Here is a 23,063-nt window from a genome sequence, read left to right on the forward strand (position 1 = left end):
GAAACATAAAATTTTGGCTTCTGCCTTTAAAGAAACCTTAAATCTTCATGAGCAATAGGGCAGTTTATGGTATCTGCAAGAGCGAAGTTAAGTCTTTACAGGGTGATATGTCCATATGCGGGCATGTCAACCCAACCTCCCCCTCCCAAAATCGCCAGTGATGGACCTGGAGGGGGTGGGAAGGGAAGGGGCCCTCAGGTGGATGTGCTCACAAGCCATGCTTCCCACTCATATTCCGCACGATCACGCCACTTCTGGGGTTTCTCAACGGTAAAAAGAATCGAGAAAGGCTGCTGCGGATGAATGCTCAACCTTATTTCAAGTCAGAAGTGTCACGATTTTAATGTTTGCTTACAGTTTCACTTCAAGCAGGATATAAACATGCGGAGCTGAGCGGGTTCCAGCTTTGCCGTTCTTCCATAGTGCCAGTTATGCACTTCCAGAGATTTCCTAATGTGGGGAAACCTTGCAGAGCATTATTCCTACCTGCTGCCTAAAGCACCGCAGTCCGCTGTACAGCCTCATTCTGCAGATCTCACAAGTAGGGAGAAGTCCACAAAAAGAAATCCATCACTGCCTTTCCATCATCTGAGCTTTAATAAACATTTCTAAGAACGCTGCTTCCTAGTAGCTAAAGTCCAGAAACTTAGCTGAGGCAGCTCTTGGTACAATCAAACAGCGAGCGAGGATTTCAAAAGATGCCCTCTCTCTTGTTAACAGCACCGTTTGGCTTGTTTCAACGCACTGAAGGCCTTTACCCAGCTGAGGAACAGGTAGGGCGACAGTACTGGTAACAGACTGAAGCTGGTCCAAACCCGGAAAACGGTGGACGTGGCCAGAACCCTGGGAGCAAATGTCCCCTGAATTGCAATCTTAAATTGCCACCACGATGTCTAGCCTCAGTAAGTGATCCTGAATACAGTAAGAGAGAAGCGCTGAAGAACCCAGCAAGAATCTAGTCCTCTTTCGGTCCTTAAGGCAAGTGATCGGTGGAAGTAACGTCTGTCTCGGGCCTAGGCCTCCGCTACAATCAGTTCTCTGGTGATTTGGAAGGCAGCCACCAGGGCTCCCAGCTGGATCTTCTCACTTGTTCCTGCAGCCAGTCGATGCCTGAAGAAGGAAGAGCAGAAGTAAAAATGCATAAACTGCAGGGAGCGTCTTCTACCTTGTCAGTACCTGCACTCGACGGACACAGCCAGATATGTATCTAAAAGCACTCTGAGATGCTAGCACAACTTTGGAGCCAGGTTTGAAGTGCATCAAAACAGGTTCTGCTCAGAAAGTGCAGGTCACTCCGCTGCGGGGTCCAACCTGTTATCTATTTCAGGCCCAGGTGAATCTCAGGGCTCATTAGAAATACAGCAAGCAATGTTGTAGTAGGCCTCACGAGGGAAGGGTGAAAGTTAAAAACGGGATATCATTCTGAGTCTTTCAAACTGGGCAAAACACCACTAAATCCAGCATCCCGGATTCCAGGCTTCCAAACACAATGAGCTAATCAGGTATCCCACAGACTTTTAAGAGGGAAGGATCTGAGAAAAAGTCTCTTGGAATAAATGCAACAGATCCAAAGACACAATTCCTGTCCTGTTTAGTTTTTGCTAAGCGATGAGGGAGTGGGGGAAAGAAACGAGCAGAAGGTAACAGAGACTCTTGGCGCAACCAGCTCCCTTCCCACCCACCCCAAATACTCACTCAACATCTGCCATCTTGGTCAGGAGCTGAATTCGTACAGATGATGGAAAGTCAACTGGACAGCCCAGGAATATGTTACGGGGGAAAACAAATCTGGTTAGCCTAGCTGTGTAGTAAAAAAGTAAGCTTTGAATCTAGTCCAATGAAACATGCATGCTTCTATAGAAGAGGCCTTTAGATTTGGCACCCACAACCTTATCCTCTCCTTTGTGTTCCCTGAACCTGTGCCACCCACTCACCACCCTCTAACACCTTGCAAACTCAAATGCTATGATCAACAACAGTACATTATTATTATTATTATTATTATTAATTTGATTTTATACTGATGCTCCCATAACTGGCTCGCTGTGATTAACACAGTAAAAACATCCATACAATTGAAAATCCACATAAAACAGTTTATACACATGGCAAATGGCAGCGACCTAATATAACCATCCCCCCTATTCCGGGCATCGGTCAGAATAGATGAAATAGTAACTGAAGCATAAGATAAGATGGAATAACGTCAGCGTCAGGGCTTCCCTTTCTTGCATAAGCCCAGAGATCAGCATCCCACAAGTTGGTGAAAGACAGCCCGAGCTATCGGCAAAAGAACGCAGCTGGAGCTCTGTCTCAAAACATTTTACCTCGATGGACAAACAAGTGGATCTCCGTCAGGATGTCGTGAAGGGCGAGGCCTTTCAACGTTTTCAGTTCCATGATATCTGAGCGGGATGTCAAGGTGAGAATCGTAGCTGGGGAGAGGGGAGAATCTGGTGCTTCTGGAAGCTCCTAAAAGAATGCCTTTATAAAAGCAGTCTGGGGCTCATGGGAATTGTAGTCCATGGACATTTGGGGAGCCACAGTTTTGGCCACCCCTGGACTAGACCATGAAAAAAGGAAGAGGCAGGCCGGCAGGTGAATTTTCATTTCACGAACTCTGGCTGTGATCAGATCACGAGAATCCTCTCCTTGAAATGCTGCCCAAGACATTAAAAAAGCTAGTTAGTGATGGCCGTGAGAATAACCTGCGCAAATGCAGAGGACCCAGAAGCACACCGCTGCTGCTTGGGCCTTACGGGTGTCAGAAGAGGTCACTGCAAAGGATACTGCGGTAGGCAGTGGTGAAATCTTGGTTCAGCATCCAGTCCAAGATGTTGGCAATGTCGGACTTGAGCGGCTGACCCGTACAAGTGTAGACAGTCTCTTCGGTTACCTTCCCGAAGGCCATGTTAGTGCTCTAGCAAAAAACGAGGAACGAGAGAAGATACTGGGCTCAGCTGACAGGCCTACGTCACTGCCTGCAAGCTGAAGCGGCTACAGCCTTAAGAAGGCATCAAAGCAACCGTCTGTCTCCTTTGGGTCAAGTCAGCTAAATGTATTTCCCTTTCCCCGCCACCAAAAACCCACACAGGAGATCAGCACTGATTCCCATGGATTTGGAAGCAAGCTTGGCCACACCATACAAGCCGATGCAGCTGTACCACTCCAAGGGGAAAAACTGCCTTGCCTTGACCTAAGTTTAGCCTGGAGAGGAGATGACTGAGAGGGGATCTGATAACCATCTTCAAGTATTTAAAAGGCTGCCATATAGAGGATGGAGCAGAGTTGTTCTCTCTTGCCCCGGAGGGACAGACCAGAACCAATGGGATGAAATTAATTCAAAAGAAATTCCGTCTAAACATCCGGAAGAAATTCCTGACAGAGCGGTTTCTCAGTGGAACAGGCTTCCTCGGGAGGTGGTGGGTTCTCCATCTTTGGAGATTTTAAAACAGAGGCTGGATAGCCATTTGATGGAGAGGCTGATTCTGTGAAGGCTTAAGGGGGTGGCAGGTTACAGTGGATGAGCGATAGGGTTGTGAGTGTCCTGCACAGTGCAGGGGGTTGGACTAGATGACCCATGAGGTCCCTTCCAACTCTATGATTCTATGATTCTAAGCTGTGTTATGTGGGAACCAGAAGTCTAATGAGCGAAGGTACCCCCAGTCTCATTTATTAGGCAAGGAATCTCAGTGGAGTTGAGCTACAACCTCGGACTCTGGTTTACCTGTGTGATGTTCACCGAAGCTATTTGAGCTAAATAGACCCTCTATGTCTGGGACAGTACACTTCCAAATATCCAGTGCAGGGCCAAAAAAAAAAAAAAAGGCTCAGCTTGGAAACTCTCCTGAAGAATGCGGCTGACCCAGAAGGACACGAAATATATTGAAAGATATAAAATTCTGAACATTTAATCTCGTCCACTTTTAATTGTTTCATAATACCTTTTAGCTTAAAGTTAATACATCCACAAACTGTTCCAAACGCTTGAGAACCACATGCATATTGTTATTATGCTTTTATGTTCTTGTATTCCGGTCTAAGACCATTTTAACTAAATAAAATTAAAATCGGGCTGACCCCACGTTGAAAGCGAACCACTGCACAGATCCCTGATATGGACCTACGGTGTCTTCCGAATGTCCTCCCCTGGTGCAGCGTGAGAGCAAAAACTGATCCGGCCACTGGCCAGAGAGATGAAATCAAGCACACAGGGCTGGCGTACCTGTAAGATGTTCAGAGCCCTGCGCATGTCCCCATTAGACAGTGTAACCAGGGCCTTCATGCCATCGTCGCTGATGTCAACTCTGAAAAGGAAAAGAAGACTTCAGTTGGCAATCTGGTGCGACACCAGCCTTGGGATCCCCTCCGCAGGAGCAGCCAAAGATGGAAGCAGTCTGGCTCCACCAGCAGCAGCATTTCCCTTTGGTTCCCTTCAGCAATAACTCACAAGGCAGAGACCCTGCTCTGAGACCCCCGAGGGGACCAAGTGACTTGCTGATCCCTTCCCATTTCTGCTTTCTCAATAGTTCAGTAGAGCAGTCCAGAAACATAGGGGGGAGGCACAGAAAAAGAGCAGGGCCAGTACCGGGGCTCCCAGGACTATATGCTGGGCACCAAGCACCCGTTGGCACAAACTAAAGAGGCACTTCAGCCCCGATATAACGGCACGGAGCTTTTGACTCACTTTTCCTGCTCCACGACGTGCTGCAGGCGGGGAACCATCAGCTCCCGCGTCAGAGGCCCGAAGCGAAATCTGGTGCACCTGGATTGCAAAGCCGGGATGACCTTGGAGAGGTAATTGCAGATCAGGCAAAATCGGGTGTTCTCCGTAAATTTTTCGATCACTAGGAAGGCAGCACATGGTGGTGGTAGGGAGGGGGGAGGGGGGAGGGGGGAGGGAGAGAGAGAGAGAGAGAGAGAGAGAGTCTGACCTGCTTGAGACCAAAGTCAGCCCACAGATTGACTGGACTCAAGAAATCTGATGACAGACAATACAATATTGACTCTATCTTAGACTCTCCTCCCACCACACCTACACACACACACACACACACACACATACACCTGTAGCTTTTGTGTCCTCTGCTACCAACAGGATACCTAAAGCAAAATTTTAGCTTGCAGAAATGCCAACACTAAGGAAGAGCAAGGTACGGAATGTCATGTTTTCTAAGTTTTCTTATCCTCTGGCCTAGTTCCTGCTAAGCTGGTAACCCTGGATCATAGAATTATAGAGTTGGAAGGGACCTCCTGGGCCATCTAGTCCAACCCCCTGCACTATGCGGGACACTCAGAACCTTATCGCTCGTCCACTGTAACCTGCCACCCCTTTAAGCCTCCACAGGATCAGCATCTGAAACAATAGCTGGATATGTGCAACTGCAGAATGTGGAACAGCCTGCCTAACTGATGCCCCCTTCTCAGTTGCTGAATCTTCACACAGCCACACAGTGTCACTGCTCACTCGAGATGAGCTTACCACGACGGAGGGCGTTCTGGGCATCCTGCGTCATGGCGTCGGCTTCATCCAAAATCACCAGCTTAAAGCCTTTCCTAACAGGAGAGATGGAGACAGGGCAGTTGAGGGCTATGCGTTCATCTAGTTCCTGGCCCCCAACAAGCTTGCCTGGCCTCAACCAGGGCCAAGGTCTTTTATGGCCCTGGCCCCGACCTGGTGGGAGAGCTGAGGGCCCTGCAGGAGCTTTTGCAGTTCCGCAGGGCCTGTAAAACGGAGCTCTTCCGCCAAGTCTTTGGTTTAGGCCGGGGCATGGAAGATCCATAGGGCCCGTTCCTCAGATTAGAACAATTCAGCACCCTTAGAAATTGGTGCCCAGAGGTGCTGAGAGTGTACAGGCTGACTCGGGGGTGGGGTGAGGGTGGAATGTAAGTTGAGTGTGATTTTTCTTCTCACTGCCAGAGCTATTATTCTGTAATGGTAATGCTTTTAATGTCTTTAGGTGATGTGGGGTTTTTATTCCGTAACTCGCCGCAAGTTGTTTCATGAGAGCGGCAGGTAATAAATCTAATAAATAATAAATAATTTACTGCAAGAAATAACACATTGGCATCCTTCCACATAGACCCAATAGCAGGGGGTGGGGGAGCTGAACAAGAAGATGCAGCTAGTGTGGTGTAATGGTTAGAGTTGGACTAGGGTCCGGGAAACCCTGGGTTGAATCTCCGCTGTGACACGAAAGCTCGCTGGCTAAGCCTGGGACAGTGTGTGTCTCTCTTTCTCAGACACACAGCCTAATCTAGAAGAGCTGGTTTTTTGAACCCCTGTGCAGCAAAGGGAATGCCGGGCTCCTGATCATGAGTCCTAAACACATATAGTCACTGGCTCTGTACAGGCACCCAAATAGCGGAAGATGGAAGTGGTTATCCCATGCATGAGTCAGTTCCTCCTCTCTCCACACACTGAAGCATAATGCTTCCATTTATTTCATGTTGGGGGGTGGGGCGGGACTACTATTGTCACCTAAGTCTGAGAACTGGAAGGAACAGAGTCATATCTTTGCTCCCCCATATCTTCTGATTTGCCACTTGCCCCCTATCTGTCTCCAACCCCCACTGCGGACACTACTTTCGGAAGAAAGAACGTAGGGGGACTCCTGGCACTTACTTAAATATGGTCCTCGTGCTGGCAAAATTCAGGATAGGCCCTCTGACGATATCAATGCCCCGGTCGTCTGAAGCATTCAACTGTCAAGAGAGGTGCAGGTGCAAAATTAGGATGGCAAGCTTTCGTCACTCCCTTAGATGAAGTCCATGAAAACAAAGTTTTTTTCCCTATCTGATTTGGAAGTGGATTTATGAGAAATAACATTAACACACATTCTAATTTTAAAAATTAAACACTATAACCATTCTTTCTCTTACCCCATTTCAGAGCAAGACACTGTTTGCTGTGTACATGTGGCCTCTTTTAAAAACACACCCCAAAGGAAGAAAAAATGTTTTTCTTCTAAGCTACATCACACTTGATCTAAGCCAAAAAGCTGAGAAGCGCTTGTTTTCTTCTAAGCTGCTGTTTTCTTCATAAAAGACAGGCAGAGGTAACCGTGCAAATCAATATGAGCCTATCAAGTGAGTTTTCAAATGGATTAATTTGTTGATAGCCCTTGACGGCGGGAGATAGCCAAGCAGATACCCGAATTGAAGCACTTGTGCCAAAGGAGATAACGTGGAGATATCAATGGCATAAAGGGTCAAAGCCTGACATCTGTTTAGACACAGAGATGCTATCATAAATGTTGCTAGAAAAATAGTGCCGTCTGAAGAATACTTTCCTGGGAGTAAATGCTCCTGAGTAGACCTGCAGAGGACTGCTCTCAGAGCCTCTTGTAGCAGTGGTGCCTGCAGACATAATGATCGAGCCCTCCCTCTCATTGTGACCCCTGCTTTGGGGCTCTACTCTAAAATAGCATCCTAAGTTATGGGACTTTATTTCCTCAATGCATTAAAATGAAGAAAGCCAAAGGACAATTTTCTAAAAGCAAAACATGAATTAGTGCATTAACCATATGCTTGTTTCCGAACTACACCGTTTCTCTCCCTACGGACAGAGAGTTCCAGCATCTAGAGAAAGCACAAGAAATTCTCTGTTGCCTTACTTCCAGAACCATCGATCCAAACTCTTTATCTTTGTAAAGTTGTTTCGCGCAGGCTAAGATGGTAGAGGTCTTGCCTGTCCCGGGAGGCCCGTAGAGGAGAAGATGAGGCAATCGGTCTTCACTGATAAACTTCTGAACTGGAGAAAGAATTAAAAAAGGACATGGTATTTATTGCTGCTGATACGTTTGAACCAGTTCAGTGTAATGCAATGGCTCAGAAGCTCAAGACATCGGCTCTTACATAAGGGTCACATAGCTGGCATGGCCACTGTGAGAGATGATCCTAGAAGGGGAGGAACCCAAATGGACCATAGATACAGTCTCGCATCTCCCTCCAATACAGCCTAATGAAATGGGCTCCTTTTAGGATTACTGGAAACTGTAACCGGTTTCGAAGGCAGCAACCTGATTACTGTCGGGGGCTAGTTGGCAGGAACATATCTAAGACAGTTATACGTAAGATGGTTATACTGGTTAGTCTGCGTACAAGCTCAATTCAGTGCAACAGTTATTACCATTCTCATGGCCCTTGACATTACCTTGTCATGGCCCTTGAGTGAAAGACCACCTGCCTCCAGACATTCCCACGCACCAATAGCAGCTACTGGGCCAGCTTCTCGTTCCTCTTCTTCTCATTCCCTTTTTATTTAATTTATACTCTGCCTTTCTCCTCTGCTTGCTAGGGGGTAAACGGTAATGACTGGGGAAGGCACTGGCAAACCACCCCGTATTGAGTCTGCCATGAAAACGCTGGAGGGCGTCACCCCAAGGGTCAGACATGACTCGGTGCTTGCACAGGGGATATCTTTACCTTTACCTTTCTCCTCAGCAGGACCCCAAGGCAGCTTACCTTGTTCGCCTCTCCTCCATTTTGTGCTCAAGGCCCTCTGAGGAAAGTTAGGCCGACAGCGTGTGACTGGCCCACGGCCACCCTGTAAATTTCCATGACGCAGAGGGGATTTGAATCTGGGACTCTCTTGACAATCCAACTACTGCAGCACAGTTTACAGGATCCCTTGAGATGGCAAGTGTGATTAGCTGAGAAGCATTTCCTTAGGGATACTGTCTATGACTTTTTACTTCATGTGGAGTGTCTCCCTATGCAAATACCCTAATGCTGAGGCAAACAGTGTGTTCATGAGGCACACTACGAGGATCTCTCAAAAATAAAACTACCAACATTTAGTACTTACTGGTACTCAGAATATCCTGATGAGATATCAGATCCCCCAGTGTCTGAGGTCGGTATTTTTCTACCCTATGAATATAATAACAATAAAAATTAAGACACTCAAAGCCAAGGTCTGAAGCTTTAAAAAAAAACTCAAATCCCTACATTTGGCGTAATCATCAATATATTTATATTTGCTTTATCAGAACAAAACAGATCAATTCAAGGGAACTATTAGCCCTGTGTATTTCTCATGGGACATGAGGGAAACTTCAAAAGCTTAAGCATAATAAATGAATATAAAATAAGCATTCACAGAACAGTCCTGCCCGCCCACCCACCCTAAAGAGAGTTTATTTTGGCAAGAAATTAGTATGTTATAATGTGTTTAATGAAAAATATTTCTTCATTTTTGGGTAACAAGCTGAAATTTATCACACCAAATTTATCCCACTGAACTATTTAATGCTGTTTAATGACACATCATTAAGTAGTTCAGTGTGATAAATTGGGTGTGATACATTTCCGCATGCTGTCCAAAAACGAGAAAATATTTGTCAAAATTCTGTCCACTTCCTATTTGCGAGTGCTGCAAAGCATTCAGTAAGTAATTAAAATTCCTCAATGACAATATATACATTTTGGTCTACTGGATCAGGTTTAATTTCCCCAGCCCTGAACAAACTAGAGAGTAGCAAAAAACATGAATGAAAAAGGATGACCTGAAAGAAGTTAATAGCTAGGTTCCTTCAACCAGTTACATATGGTCAAAAGTATTATTATTATTATTAATTAGATTTATTTCCCGCCACTCCCCGTAGGCTTGTGGCGGGTCACAACAGTCCTATCCCCATTAAAATACCCATTAAAAGAATTTAAAACAATCCCAATATGGCGGAAGTTCTTATTATTCCCACCCCTGCTATCAGAGCGGCAGGGAGGGTGAGGAGGAGATCTAACTTACTAGGTCCGGAAAAAAAGTACTTTTTTTTCATAGCTCAAGCATCTTTAAAGAAAATCCTGCCAAAGTTGTGTTTAATGAGAGGGTGTGTTAAGTGCAGTTAAGTAACTTCTGAGTTATGGCAACCCCATGAATTAATTACCTACAGAATGTCCTATAGTTAACAGCCTTGCTCGGGCCTTACAAACTAAGGGCTGCAGCTTCCTTAATTAAGTCCATCCATCTCATGTTGGCTCTTCCTCTTTTCCTGTCACCTTCTATTTCCAGTATTTAATTCTGGGATTGCTCCCATTTTTCCGAGACCAGCAGTTTCCTAACCTTCAACAGCCGATTAGCCATTTTTCCAAGGAATCCCGAATCCCTGGGAACAACCCCCATTTATACAGGACACTAAAATGCAAACTAGACAGGAGTCAGATCATGGCTCTCTGTCAGTCTTCTAAAGACATTGTTATGAAGAGCCTCAAGTTGGACTGTGAACAGAGGGTAGACATGGGTTAAACCCGATCTCTAAAATATTTCTTTCAGTAATTAGCCCCTTGCCCTTCGTCTACGGATTCCTAACCAGGGGTCAGTGGACCCCTGGAGGTCCTTGGGAGCTCTGGAGGGGTCCGTGGCCTTCCCCCTTCTACCTTAATGGACTTGGCCACATGCTAGGTAACTGGCTGGCTCCACCCAGGAGGCTTGGTGGTTAGGCCATGGGTGTAAAAATCAAAGGGAGGGGGAGTCATTCTTTCTAACCAACATAAGGCAAGAGCCACTGTGGTAGTAGTAAAGGTGGAGGGAATAAAAGGAGGGCAAGGGATGATGTCACTTCCGGTCACATGGCACTTCCACATGTGGCAGGGAGGCGTGGCCAGATGACATCCCTTCTGGGGGTCCTTGAAGCTTGAGCATTTATTTCAGGGGATCTTCCATGGTCAAAAGGTTGCAAAAGGCTGCCTTAGTCTCTTAAAATAATATGATACACGGCCATCTTTTTCTTCTTTAAAAGGCTGCAGCAGTGTCATGTGGCACGTGACAGGATCCCACGCATGACAGTGAAAAAGATTCCAGAAAGATGTGATGAGAGTATCCCAACATCTTACCTGTTTCAAACCTTGCAGCACTCAGAAGTGGCTTCTGGCATGAGATCTTTTGGATACCATGGTTTATTCATTTAAACCAGGGGTAGTCAAACTGCGGCCCTCCAGTTGTCCATGGACTACAATTCCCAGGAGCCCCTGCCAGCGAATGCTGGCAGGGGCTCCTGGGAATTGTAGTCCATGGACATCTGGAGGGCCGCAGTTTGACTACCCCTGATTTAAACTAAGGTGTGCTTCTTCTCAAGCTTGTATTAACTACACCATCAATTCAAGATCCCTCACTACTTCTGGAAACTGGCCAGTCTTGAACTTTCCATGGCCCGTGGAAAGACAGCTTGAAGGAACTGTCACACCTCAGCAGGGAAGTCATGTTCTTCATTACCCAATATTGATCACAGGCTTTTCCCCCCAGATGTAATGGTTTGGCTGATGATTAACCAGTTACAAAACTGACTCATTGACAGACCCCAGTTGAGCTGCATCATGTAGCATTTGGGCCCCCACACTGTTTTTGGGGAGACCGTGTGACAACTTACGTTTGTTTTGTGGCACTCTATTGACTTTATCAAGTGTACAACTGAAATCCACAGATCACCTTCAGTGGGCTGGAGATGAAATTGATTTCATAATATATTTACTGTCACGTCAGACCTTGTAGTACACTTACTTAACACGTTTCCTACCGTTCCTGTTACATAATCAAATACATCCTCATTATTTGGGGCTTTGTGTGTGTTTTTCTATTCCAGAGTGGTGCTGCTGTTTTTCTAGACGGACATCATTTGGAGGAAAAAATCACAGGGCTTTTGTGCTCCGGATTGTTGTGTTGTTTTTTTCTTGTGATATTCAACATGAAAAAGGCAGCCTCGTGTTCATACTGCTATTTACACATCTCCAGAGAAATCTGGCTCGCACAGACCATCCTAAACAGCCCCCTCTTACATTATTTTCCCAAATGCCCAGATCAGTTTCTTGCTTCCAAGTGGGTACAAAAGCATCTCCCATCTTTCTGCAGATGGCAGCTGCAGTAAACATAAGCTCCGTCTCCCACGTTTAATTTTTTTATACACAGCTACACAACTCCTATTATGGACTTCTGCTGTAGTTCCTTTATTTTTTAATTACAAGTTTGACTCATGCAAAGCATATTATACATCAGGTAGCCAATTCCAGCTTGGGAAATCTCTGGAGAGTTTGGGGGCAATGCCTGGGAGAAAGAGCTCCACAGGGAAGTGATGCCATAGGCCAAGGATGGCCAAATTGTGACTCTCCAGATGTTCATGGACTACAGTTCCCATGAGCCCCTGCCATCATGGCCAATTGACATGGACTCATGGAAATTGTGGTGTTGGACTCATGGAAACTGTGTCGGAGACGAATGCTGCGAATCCCACGGACAGCCAAAGTTAACAATAAGATAGTGTTGTTGAGGAACAAACCAACTATGTCTTTAGAAGGGAAGATATTATGGCTGAAGCCCACTTACTTTGGACACATCATGCAATTAAACTCGCTAGAAAAATCATTAATGCTCGGCATGGTCAGCGGCAAAAGGAAACGCGGTCGCCAAAGGATCCGCTGGCTCAACACGATCAAAGCCGATACAGGGATGACCATGAACCAACTAAAAGAAGCAGTCAGATAAAGAGGCGCATGGCGAAGACTTTCCTATAGAACTGCCAAAGGTTGGACATGACTGAACGGATGACATCATCGTCATCATGGAAATTGTAGTCAGTGCACATCCAGAGAGCTACAGTTTGGCCACCCCTGCACAGACTAAGCCCTCCAAAACTGATCTTTCCACCCGGAAAACAAATCTCTGTAGTCTGGAAATCAACTGCAGGAGAACTTCAGGCCCCACTTGGAGGTGGGATGGGATCCCACCAGACAGGGATGGTGGGATCAGCCAGTCAGGTAGGCTGTCCTGCCCCTGAACACATCCCACTCCACTGCCAGTGAGAGGTAAACTTGGAGGGCTGGCGACCCTAATTACGCAAATATTAATTATACCTCTTTAGAACTTCTATACAGATAATTTGTCTTATCACATAACCAACTTGACTGTTAAAATGAACATCTTTGCCTTTTAAAGTTTTTTTTTAATCTTTCATCCACTTCTTGTACATACTAAATATTAAGGAACCAGCTGAAATTGGAAGAAAGATGCTATCTTGTTTAAAACTGACCTATATCAATCAATCAATTTTATTTATGGTCATTGACCATCCAGTAGAATAGTGGTCTGCAACCTTCTTCAGGCTGCAGACCGGTGGCGGGGAGAGCGATCACCGAACACGCGCGTTTGTGGCCACGCATGGCGCAAATGCATATGCGCAACCGGCTGCACATGTGCGGCCCTGCTTCCCTCTCCCCCCACAAAAAGAAGCTTGCCAGGCCGCAAGCTAATCGGCCGCTTTTGCGGGCGATTCCCTTGCGGCCTGGGAAGTTTCTTACTCGGGGGTGGGGGGGGGAGCGGGAAGCCGTGGCCCGGTGGTTGGGGACCACCACAGTAGAAGGCATAGAATTACAAATTTAAAATCATTTATAAATGGATAAAAACTAAGAGAGAAAAACAACTATATATGGCTCCAGTATAAGAAGTATTAGTATGTAGGGTTTGTCCAGTTCTGCCTTATTTTTGTAGCTTTCCAAGCATATTTAGCAATTATTTTTGTTAGGTCTTTATTTGTGTCCAACGGTATTCAGTTAGGACGTTGTTTCCTCAGATCTCTGGGGAACTAACCTTTATAATTTTTTTACCTCCACTACCAGGAGACATGGCTGGATCTCACTCTGTTCTTGCCCTCACATCCCTTCCTTCCTTCTCCCTATTTTTACAGGTCTACCTATCTTTCTGTCATGACAGCCATCCCCCTTCAACAGCCCCTCACCAGAAACACCACAGGAGGCTAGTGCAACTTTTAAAACAGTAGCACCAAAGCGAGGCTCCTCTTCATCCCTGCAGCAAGGAAGATATTAATATTTCACATTCACCCCTTGCTCTACTGTTGCAGGATCCAAGCCCACCTGCACAAGATTCCACCCCCCAAAAATCCTTCTACCAGGCCCTGACCATATTAAAACAAAAAAAAAAAACCACTTAACAGCATCATATGTTTGAATCTCCAACACACAACTCAGACAGTGAGGAAAACAGCACTCTATATATGCCCAGGTTAAAGATCACTACTTAAAGAATGCTTTGCAAAAGCCATAAACTCCAGATAGAGGTGTATACATGTATATTTATTTCTCTATGCATGCATGCATGCGTGTGTATGTGTGTGTGTATGTGTATGTTTTAACTCTGTATATGAACTGGATTATATATATTTTTATATACACACACACATACACACACTTCTCTATGCATGTATGTATACATATATATTTCTCTGTGCATGTATGCACATATATACATATGCGCGCGTGTGTATATATATGTATGTATGTATGTATGTATGTATGCATGCATGCATGCATGCATGCATACACATATGCAAGATGTATTACTGCATATAAATGCAAACAAATAAATAAAATATAAAATAAATGAGAACAGAACGCTGGAACGCACACAATACCAGGAAAAGGCACACAAATCGAAACCCAAATAAGGGACGCCGGGTAGGGGGACCCGGCCACTAAGCCCCCCCAAGTATCCTAGCAACCTCCCTCCCTCCGATTACCAGGGCAAGTTCGTGGCCCTCGCGGGCACCGTCCTTTGCGAAGCGTCCGCGCGCTCCATAGCCACCACTTCAAAAGCGACACAGGCGCCTCCCTGCCCCGGCGCGCGAAAGGAACCCAACTCCCGCCTCTCGCGAGACTTCCGCCCGCGCGTCTCGTCCCCGCCTCCATCTGGCGCGCTCGGTCCCTGCTGCGTTGCTAAGGCCTCTGGTAACCAAGGGGCGGGGCTTGATGGGGAACCTTGATGGGGAAAGCAGGTGCTGCTCGGCCAGGATTACGTAGAGCTCCCCTCCCCGCCTGCCCCCCCTAGCTTGTGATTGAGACCACATGGATGCACATTGGTTCAAATGCGCTTCTTTTCTTTAATTTTATTTATTTGATTTCTTAACTGCCAAACCGGCTCTGGCCGTTCACAATAAAACCCTAGTAAAATAACGAAACAAAAAAAAATTATTAAACCCCTGGCAGCATAGAATCATAGATCTCTAGAATGGGAAGGCACCTCCAAGGACATCTAGTCCAGCCCCCTACGCAATGCAAGAAATTCACAACTACCTGCCCTTCCATGGTGACCACAATTTCGTGGCCAAGTGATTCTCCCCCCCCCCCTTGAAAATCTCCAGAATCTAGCCTGGCCTGGAGGGAATTCCCCTACCATCTTACAATGGTCACCAGCAATTCCCTGGGCATGCAAAGGAAGGGCCCTGAAAGACAACCACTGGCAGATCCCTTCCTGCCCACCCACTCACAATCTGCATGAGTTCTTCTGCTTAAAAACTATCAAAGGAGAACCCACCACCTCCCGAGGAAGCCTGTTCCACTGAGAAAACACTCTTAACTGTCAGGAACGTCTTCCAGATTTTTAGCTGAAAAAGGCTTTCGAATTAATTTCAACCCTTTGTTTTTGATTCAAACCTCTTCATCCCTCCCCAATCCAACAGTCCCGGGCGGGCCAAAAATGACCACTGCCTACCATTCCTGCCCAGTTGACATGGGGGGGGGGGGCACCTGCTGCCCTAGATGTACCAGGTATCCTGAGGAGGTACCCCAGATCTTCTACCGCCTGGCAACCAAATGCCTGATGGAAGCGCTCTTTGTTGCAGGCCCTGCGGAACTGTTATGGCCCTCATCTCTTCTTGGAGCTCATTCCACCAAGTCGGGGCCAGAACCAAGAAGGTGTGGGGGGGTAGCCATAGGCGGGGGGGGGGGGGTGGCCATACTGTGGCTCTCCAGATGTGCTGGCAGGGTCTCATGGGAATTGTAGTCCATGAGCATCTAGCAAGCCACAGTCTGGCTATCCCTGTTAAAGCTCACCTTCCAAAGCAGCTGCTATCGTCAGAGGAGCAGACAGTGGGAGATCTCCAGGCCCCACCTGACCTTAACCACCATGACACAGGAGTTGGCCCCTGTGGAGCCAGCGGGGCTACTGTAAGGTGACCAGATTGTCCCACTTTCGAAGGGACATCTGGGGGCACCTGGCAAATTGTACTTATGTTACAAGTAAAATATAGATATATTACAATACTATTTTTGCATTGTATGCGTTCTATGAAAATTTTTGTTGCTCCATATAGACCAATTTTTAATCAAGAACCCCCCCTGCCCCAGTCAATGGTGTCCCGCTTTACCAATTTTAAAATCTGGTCACCTTACACTACTAGTGCTTGGTTGGTTGCCAGAGTTCCTCCAAAGCAGAGCCCCACTGGGATCTTCGGCTAATTTGTCTCTTTATAACAATACACTTGTGATTTATTGGTTTATTCAACACACCAAATGCTAGCAAAAATACTGGTGCAACTTCCTTTTTAATCAGTCCAGATCAAGGCTTTTAAACCTGCCTTTGAATGCTGCCCATCCACGAAACAGGCCGTACACAAAAAGACTCCATCTGCTTTTGTGATTTTAACAGAGGCAGCAGGTGTGGGTTTCCCCCTCCCACCATGTGAAGTGAACCCTCATGATTGCACCTGCCAGTTGATCCAGATCGAGCTGTCCTTAAAAAGTCAGATAAGGGGGAATCATTGCCCTGTAGTTGTGACTATCTGCGGTTTATTTCCCAAACACATCTATCTTATCTCCCTGCCCATGATGAAATATTGATAGATATGTGCAACGTTTTTATGAGTGTAGGTATATATCATAGCATGTATATAATCAACATATACTTATATGTACATATACCCACCAAAATACTAATAAAATAGACTGATGGGCAGGCTGTCACTGCCTTTTGAATAGCAACAAAGTTATGCCCGCAAACTTGGCTGTGTGAATGTTGTTCCTAGAGTTGCCAACTGGTCTGGATAAACAGTCTTCTGTCCCTTTAATAGATTAATGTGTGAAAATGGACAGGTGACGCTTTATAAATAAATAACAGGCTGAAAAATAACAGTTCATTAAAGGTAAAGGTAAAGGTATCCCCTGTGCAAGCACCGAGTCATGTCTGACCCTTGGGGTGACGCCCTCTAGCGTTTTCATGGCAGACTCAATACGGGGTGGTTTGCCAGTGCCTTCCCCAGTCATGACCGTTTACCCCCCAGCAAGCTGGGTACTCAGTTCATTAGGCCTCTGTTAAAGGGATAGGACGTTTTTCTTTAGCCCAGCTGGGAAGAAGTGGCTAAACCTGTCCTGCCTCTTTGTCTTTTGCACAGAGCTACAGACCCTGCAGGTACAGCCCACCCTGAATGGCTTAAAGCAAACCATTACCATGAAACCAGCCCATTGTTGCAGATCCAGCTGTTTTAAAGGGACAGCTACAGGGGCTGGTTGGCCCACAATTCAGATTGTATTATGATTGATCCCTAAAAAGTTGTGCCTTTAATGATCTCTGTGGGTGCAAGAGGCAGAGGTGGTCTGCCATTGCCTTCCTCTGCAGAGTCTCCCTTGACGGCTTTCCGTCCGAATACGGACCCTGCTTAATTTCTAAGAGCTGACAAGGTTGTGGGTTATACCTGCCTTCAACAGAGATCTGTGCTGCAAAGTCAGCCAGGTGGACTTGGTTTTCATACACATGAGCTCCTGCTGATGGCTGAAGATATTCCTGGGATGTGGGTTAAATATTTATAACCCTTCCCCCCAGAATTTCCCAGTCAGAGATAACTAAAAAGAATCTTGCGTAGTGTGAACCAAATCATGCTGAAATAGAACCAAATTTCCCAGAACTCAGTGTAAGCCTAGCAGAGAGGTTTTATTTCTGAATAAACATGCACAGGCTCAAACCTTCCATGGTAATATCGAAGACGCTTAATAAGAGAGCTGTAGCATAATCTTCTTCTGTATGGTTACCAGCTTGGCATTATACCTGGATGAAGGTGGACAGGGCTGCAACTTTCAATAACACGCTTTGAACTAATAAGAACAAATTATTTCTGAATCCGCTCTTATTAAGACAGTAAGTTGTGCTTGTTAAGTACATATACCTTTAGTGGGGATTTCTGCACTGTAGGAACTGCTTTGACCTGGATACCCAGGTTAGCCGAATTTCCTCAGATCTTGGAAGCTACGTAGGATCAGCCTTGGATAGTATTTGGATGGAAAACTACCAAGGAATTCCAGGATTGCAATGAAGAAGAGAGCAACTGCAAACCATTCGGAATGTCTCATGCCTTGTAAACCCTGCAGGGTTGTCGTAAGTTGACTGTGACTTGATGGTGCCACACACACGGGACATACTCCCAGGTATGCGTATGGAGCATTTCAGCATTAAATGTTCTGATCTCAGACATGGGAACAAACAGAATAAACAGGCAATATTCCATTGTTTTTAAATGCTGAAATTTGCTAAAGAGCAGTCATTGATTAACTGGCTAGTTTTTTTTTTTTATTTCCTGAATTATTTTAAGGGAAGTATGGGTTCTGGAGAAAAACAAGCGTAAACGGGAAGCTGAAATTTTTTTGACATTAAGGGAAATGATATCCGATTAAGCCTGTGTTAAAGGATTTGAAGTTTTTATTTCTCTCACAGGCCAGTTGGCATCTTGATAACAGTCTCTCCTGTGTGGGAGAATAGGGCAGGGTGCTTAATAAGACACATGCCAATAACTGAAAAACAATAGGCTTGGTTGTTTTAGAACAACTCGTTTCTTATATGTAAATTTATGCAGATGCCATTGGAATTGTCAAACTCATATGCTTAATTTCAGTTTCATAATAGCCTTTGCGAGATCAAAGTGTAATCACTGTGGTTATCCTTGCCCTGCGGTTTGAATTCTGACATTATTTAGTTACTGCTAAGAGGGAATGAAAAGCAAATATTTAGAAACTTTTCCGTAGGAAGATCAGAACCTTGTGTTTGTATTGGTTTCTTTTTAATCTTTTCCCTTCAGTGTTTCAGAAAGGAAAGTACATTGGGGTCCACAAATGGAGTTAATAATCAAGTTTGAACTGATGACTTGCGCTCAACTAAAACTTCTCTAATCTGTTAAACCTGAAATGTTGCAAATTGACACACAAACTGATGCAATCTTCAGTTACAGAAAGCTTTGTGTGCTGTCGGTATGAACCTGATAATGCTTTTTAACATTTCTGTAGCACTTTCAGTGTGTTCTTATTAATTTTTACAACAGTCCTATATGGTATGCCAACATGTATCTCGATTTTCTAGACTAGGGAGGGGGGCTAAAAGAAACCTTGAGACATTGAGACAGAGCTAAGAACTGGACCACAGCCACTCCATAAAAAAACCCTTTGTATTCTGTACCCACTGACATTCACACAGCTCAATCAACCACCTATACAAATGACTGACCATTTACTAGTGTGTAATTAACCCCATGTTTCTCTTCTTCACCCAGCCCAAGTTCAGCAAGACCCTTTCCCTTAAACTTCTCCCATGGATCTCATGAGCCTGACAGGAGCACTTCCTGTTATTCACTGTCCCCAAGGTCCCCTGTCACAAATCCTAGGAGAATGTCAAGGGAACGATTCTCAGGCTTTTGGAGTTTTGGCACAGCCTGCCCTGTTCTGCACCGCCTAGCCTGAAATAAGTTATTCTTCTCACTTCTCAAGAAGTGCAGTTCTTTACACACACACTGCACGACTGCTTAGCCTGATAGAAGTTCTCCAGAAGCACAATTGGCTTCCAAAGAAGGGCACTCTGATCTAAGAGATCAGCAGTTCTTGCTCAACTTTCCCCAAAGGCAGCTTGACTACCCAAGGGACTTTCCTTTTGACTGAAGTGTCACAGGCTTGTGACATTTTCCACCAGCTAAGATACTATGCTGCTATCAGCTTTGAGGATTGAGCGTGTGGTTGTAGGCCACCCGGCCGCATGGGAGATGAAAGATATGTGGAGTGTCAGCTTTCTTGATTCTTGGTTACTATGGCAGACACTATGCTGTTAACAAGCAGCTCTCTTAGTAAACAAGCAGCTCTCCTCTCTTAGTTGGTCCTCTGCCTTCCTCTGGGGGGCAAATTTTGACTTCAAGAAACACAGCCTAAGGTTGCCAATTAATTTCCCACTGTTTCCTCCTGTGCTTTTTTTTTTTTAGTGTTCTCGCTTGCAAATCTTCGTCTGGTGTAAAGTTTCACCTCCTAACGGATGACGTCATTGCATGGCTGGAGAGACCTGCGTTATGAGGTGTCAGTGGCCACAAGAACTGCCCCGAATCTACCAAAATTTCCCACTGTGGCTAACGTTATACTCTTGAGCAGTTACTTGGAAATAAGACTCACTGAAATATATTTGATGGAGTAAAGCGGTTTAGTTAGGCCCACTAGTTCTGCTGATACCAAGGTGGTAATGCCGAATTTTGGACAGAAGACCTGGGGTCCTCTCCTAAGATTGCCAGCTCTGGGTGTGGAAATTCCTGATGATTAGGGGAGTGAAACCTGGGAAGGGTAAGGTTTGGGGAGGGGAGGACTTTGGCATGCAGTTCATCTTCCAAAGCAGCCATTTTCTCCAAGGGAATTGATCTCTGCCCTCAGGAGATCTCCACCTACCACCAATGCCAGTGTGGTGTCGTGGTTAAGAGTGGTGGCCTGTAATCTGGAGAAGCTGGATTTAATTCCCCACTCCTCCACATGCAGTCAGCTGGGCGACCGTTGGGCTAGTCACAGTCTTGTTAGAAGCTGTTCTCACAGAGCAGTCCTGTCAGAGCTCTCTCAGCCCCAGCTACCTCACAGGTTTTCTCTTGTGGCAGATGAATGGTGCATCTGTAATGCATTTAGTAGTTTATTTATTTATCTGCTCTTTTGTTTCCTTTGTAGCCCGCCTTTCTTGCGAAGACTCAAGACGGGTTACGCAGCTCTAAACAAGGAAAGAACAACTGTATCACGCACGCAACAAATTATATGATCCAAGTCACAAACAGAGAATTGCTCTGAACACAGTATAATGCAGGTGCTGAACAGATGGATTCTAAGAGTGGCGAACAATGTAATAAAACACCATCCTATGTCCAACAAACAATGCCACGAAAACAATGCATACAATTTCATGGATATTAACTGCAACCCCGATCCCTTTAGAAAAACCCCACTGGAGCCAACAGAACCAGAAGAATGTATATTTAGGCTGCTATGAAAGTTGTCTTAAAAATATTTGCTGGGCACACTGCCTATAAAGATGCTTGAAGTTTCATGTTTGACTTTTAATGGCCTGTGAACATTTTACAAAGCTCTTTCCCCTTCCACCTTCCTGCTACATTGTTTATTGGAGGCATTACGATGTCCTTATCTCATGTTTCTCCCATCGTAAAAGAGGAGCTGAGAAGCAAAACTTTGGGTGATGCGCTGGTGGAACATGGGAAAAATTGTCACATGCTTACAGGAGGAAGCACTTCTATATAGAAAACAGCATTGCTGTTGGACAGTCGATCCAGGTCAAGAAAACACAGAAGTACTTCTTCACCCGAAACAGCAGCCACAAGATATACTGAGAGTTGTTACTTTAGATCAGGGGTAGTCAAACTGCGGCCCTCCAGATGTCCATGGACTACAATTCCCATGAGCCCCTGCCAGCTGGGGAATTGTAGTCCATGGACATCTGGAGGGCCGCAGTTTGACTACCCCTGCGTTTAGATGGTTTTTAAAGGAGACCAGATACATTTAAGGAAGAGGGGTCAATCTGTGGCGGTTAATCATCGTGGTTAGAATTAAACTTGCTGGTTCTGAAACGATGTGCCTTTAGTTATCATCTGGTGGGGCTTAGGATTCAGGATACAACTGGAAGGTCTTGGCATGCATTCATCAGAGTGGATGTTGCCTTAAAGTTTATGGCATAAGAAAAGTAATCAGTAGTAAAATTCTGTTTGCAAGAGCAATTGTCCTAGAAGGCCTGTTTATAAAGGGGACCAGGTTGCAATTATTTCTGGAATTGTATACAGCTGATCACTTAGGGTTATCAAGGGGTCTACAAGGGGGAGGTGTCCTTTTGGTTAAGAGCAGTGGCCTCTAATGAGCCAGGTTTGATTTCCCCTCCTCCTCCACATGCAGCCAGCTGGGTGACCTTGGTGTAGTCACAGTTCTCTCACTACCACCAAGGCTAGCTTGGTGTAATGGCAGCTTCTAATCTTGAGAAGTTTAGTTTGATTCCCCACTCTTCCTGCACATGCAGCCAGCTGGCCGACCTTGGGCCTGTCCCAGTCCTGTTAGAGCTGTTCCGACTGAGCAGTTTTCTTTGAGCTCTCTCTACCCCACATCCCTCACAGGGCGTCTGTTGCAGGGAGAGGAAGGGAAGGCGATCATAAGCCACTTGGAAACTCTTTGGGGTAGCAAAAAAGCAGAGTATAAAACCCAACTCTCATTCTCCAGAAGCAAATGGATTCCCGGTCCACTAAAGCAAGGCCCCTCTTCCACCCTTGCCCATGACAAGAGCCGGGGAGACAAGGGGAAAAGTTGGGAAGTGAGAAGACCCACTGGGCAGTTTTCCTTGGGACAGGCGCCCCAATATTCCACGCTGGTGTGCATTGGCCCATTCTGGAACCTGGCCCTTCCCCAGGAGTCACGAGCCGGGCTTCAACTCCATGCCCTGCAAGGAAAAGGGAGGGGAGGGGAGGGGAGGGGGGGGGAAAGAGTCGCTTTGCACCTGCTGACTGCTGGAGCGCAGCCCTCTCTTAAAGGGCGAGCAGGCAGGCAGGTTGGCTGGCTTCCCCCGCCGACCCCCGCGGCCTCCAATTCCACGCAACCCCGTGAGGGGGCGCCCATCCCACCCGGTGCCCTTCCCGCAGGCCCGCGTTGATTGACAGGCGGAGCGGCGCCGCAGGCAAAGGGCCGAAGCAGGCAGGCAGGCAGGCAGGCAGGCAGGCGAGCGCGCGCCCTCCTCCTCCTCCTCCTCCCGGCGAAGCGCAGCAGCCGTCGGCGGCGCCGTGTGAACGCCGCGCGCCCCTCCCCGGCCCCTCCCCGCGAGGCGGGGCTGCTCGTGCTGGTGCTCCGCGCGGCAGCGGCTCGCATGGAGGCTGCTTGACAGGCGGGCGCGGGAGGGAGGGAGCGGGCGAGCGGCGGCAGGCGGCAGGCGGGAGGATGCGGCTGGCCCCCCGCGCGGGGCTCCGGTGAGGGCTGGCGCGGTGGGGGCGGCGCGGAGGGGGCGGCCGCGGCGCCGG

The 23,063-nt window shown here is 46.5% G+C and overlaps 1 protein-coding gene across 1 annotated transcript; it reads right to left on the reverse strand.

The window, feature by feature from the left end:
* Nucleotides 1–300: 300 nt before the first annotated feature.
* Nucleotides 301–14,681, reverse strand: RFC5 (replication factor C subunit 5). Its single transcript, XM_077309130.1, has 11 exons — nucleotides 14,526–14,681; nucleotides 8,810–8,874; nucleotides 7,617–7,753; nucleotides 6,626–6,705; nucleotides 5,483–5,556; nucleotides 4,688–4,847; nucleotides 4,226–4,307; nucleotides 2,791–2,920; nucleotides 2,328–2,405; nucleotides 1,696–1,750; nucleotides 301–1,110 (listed from the first exon to the last, which is right to left on the reverse strand). Exons 1-11 carry the CDS (start codon nucleotides 14,582–14,584, stop codon nucleotides 1,014–1,016), a joined length of 1,017 nt encoding a protein of 338 aa, XP_077165245.1. The 5' UTR covers nucleotides 14,585–14,681; the 3' UTR covers nucleotides 301–1,013.
* Nucleotides 14,682–23,063: the final 8,382 nt, after the last annotated feature.

This window comes from Paroedura picta, chromosome 13, assembly GCF_049243985.1.
Source record: "Paroedura picta isolate Pp20150507F chromosome 13, Ppicta_v3.0, whole genome shotgun sequence".
NCBI classification, from domain to species: domain Eukaryota; kingdom Metazoa; phylum Chordata; class Lepidosauria; order Squamata; family Gekkonidae; genus Paroedura; species Paroedura picta.

Bases quoted from the DNA above. Each gene is read 5' to 3' on its own strand.
- RFC5 (XM_077309130.1), bottom strand. From the start codon at position 14,584: ATGGAGCGCGCGGACGCTTCGCAAAGGACGGTGCCCGCGAGGGCCACG. The intron at 6,706-7,616 runs GTAAGGCAACAG...CTCTCTTGACAG, and splicing joins TTGGATCGATGGTTCTGGAA to TTGAATGCTTCAGACGACCG. The intron at 2,406-2,790 runs GTATCCTTTGCA...CATCCCGCTCAG, and splicing joins TTTCACCACTGCCTACCGCA to ATATCATGGAACTGAAAACG.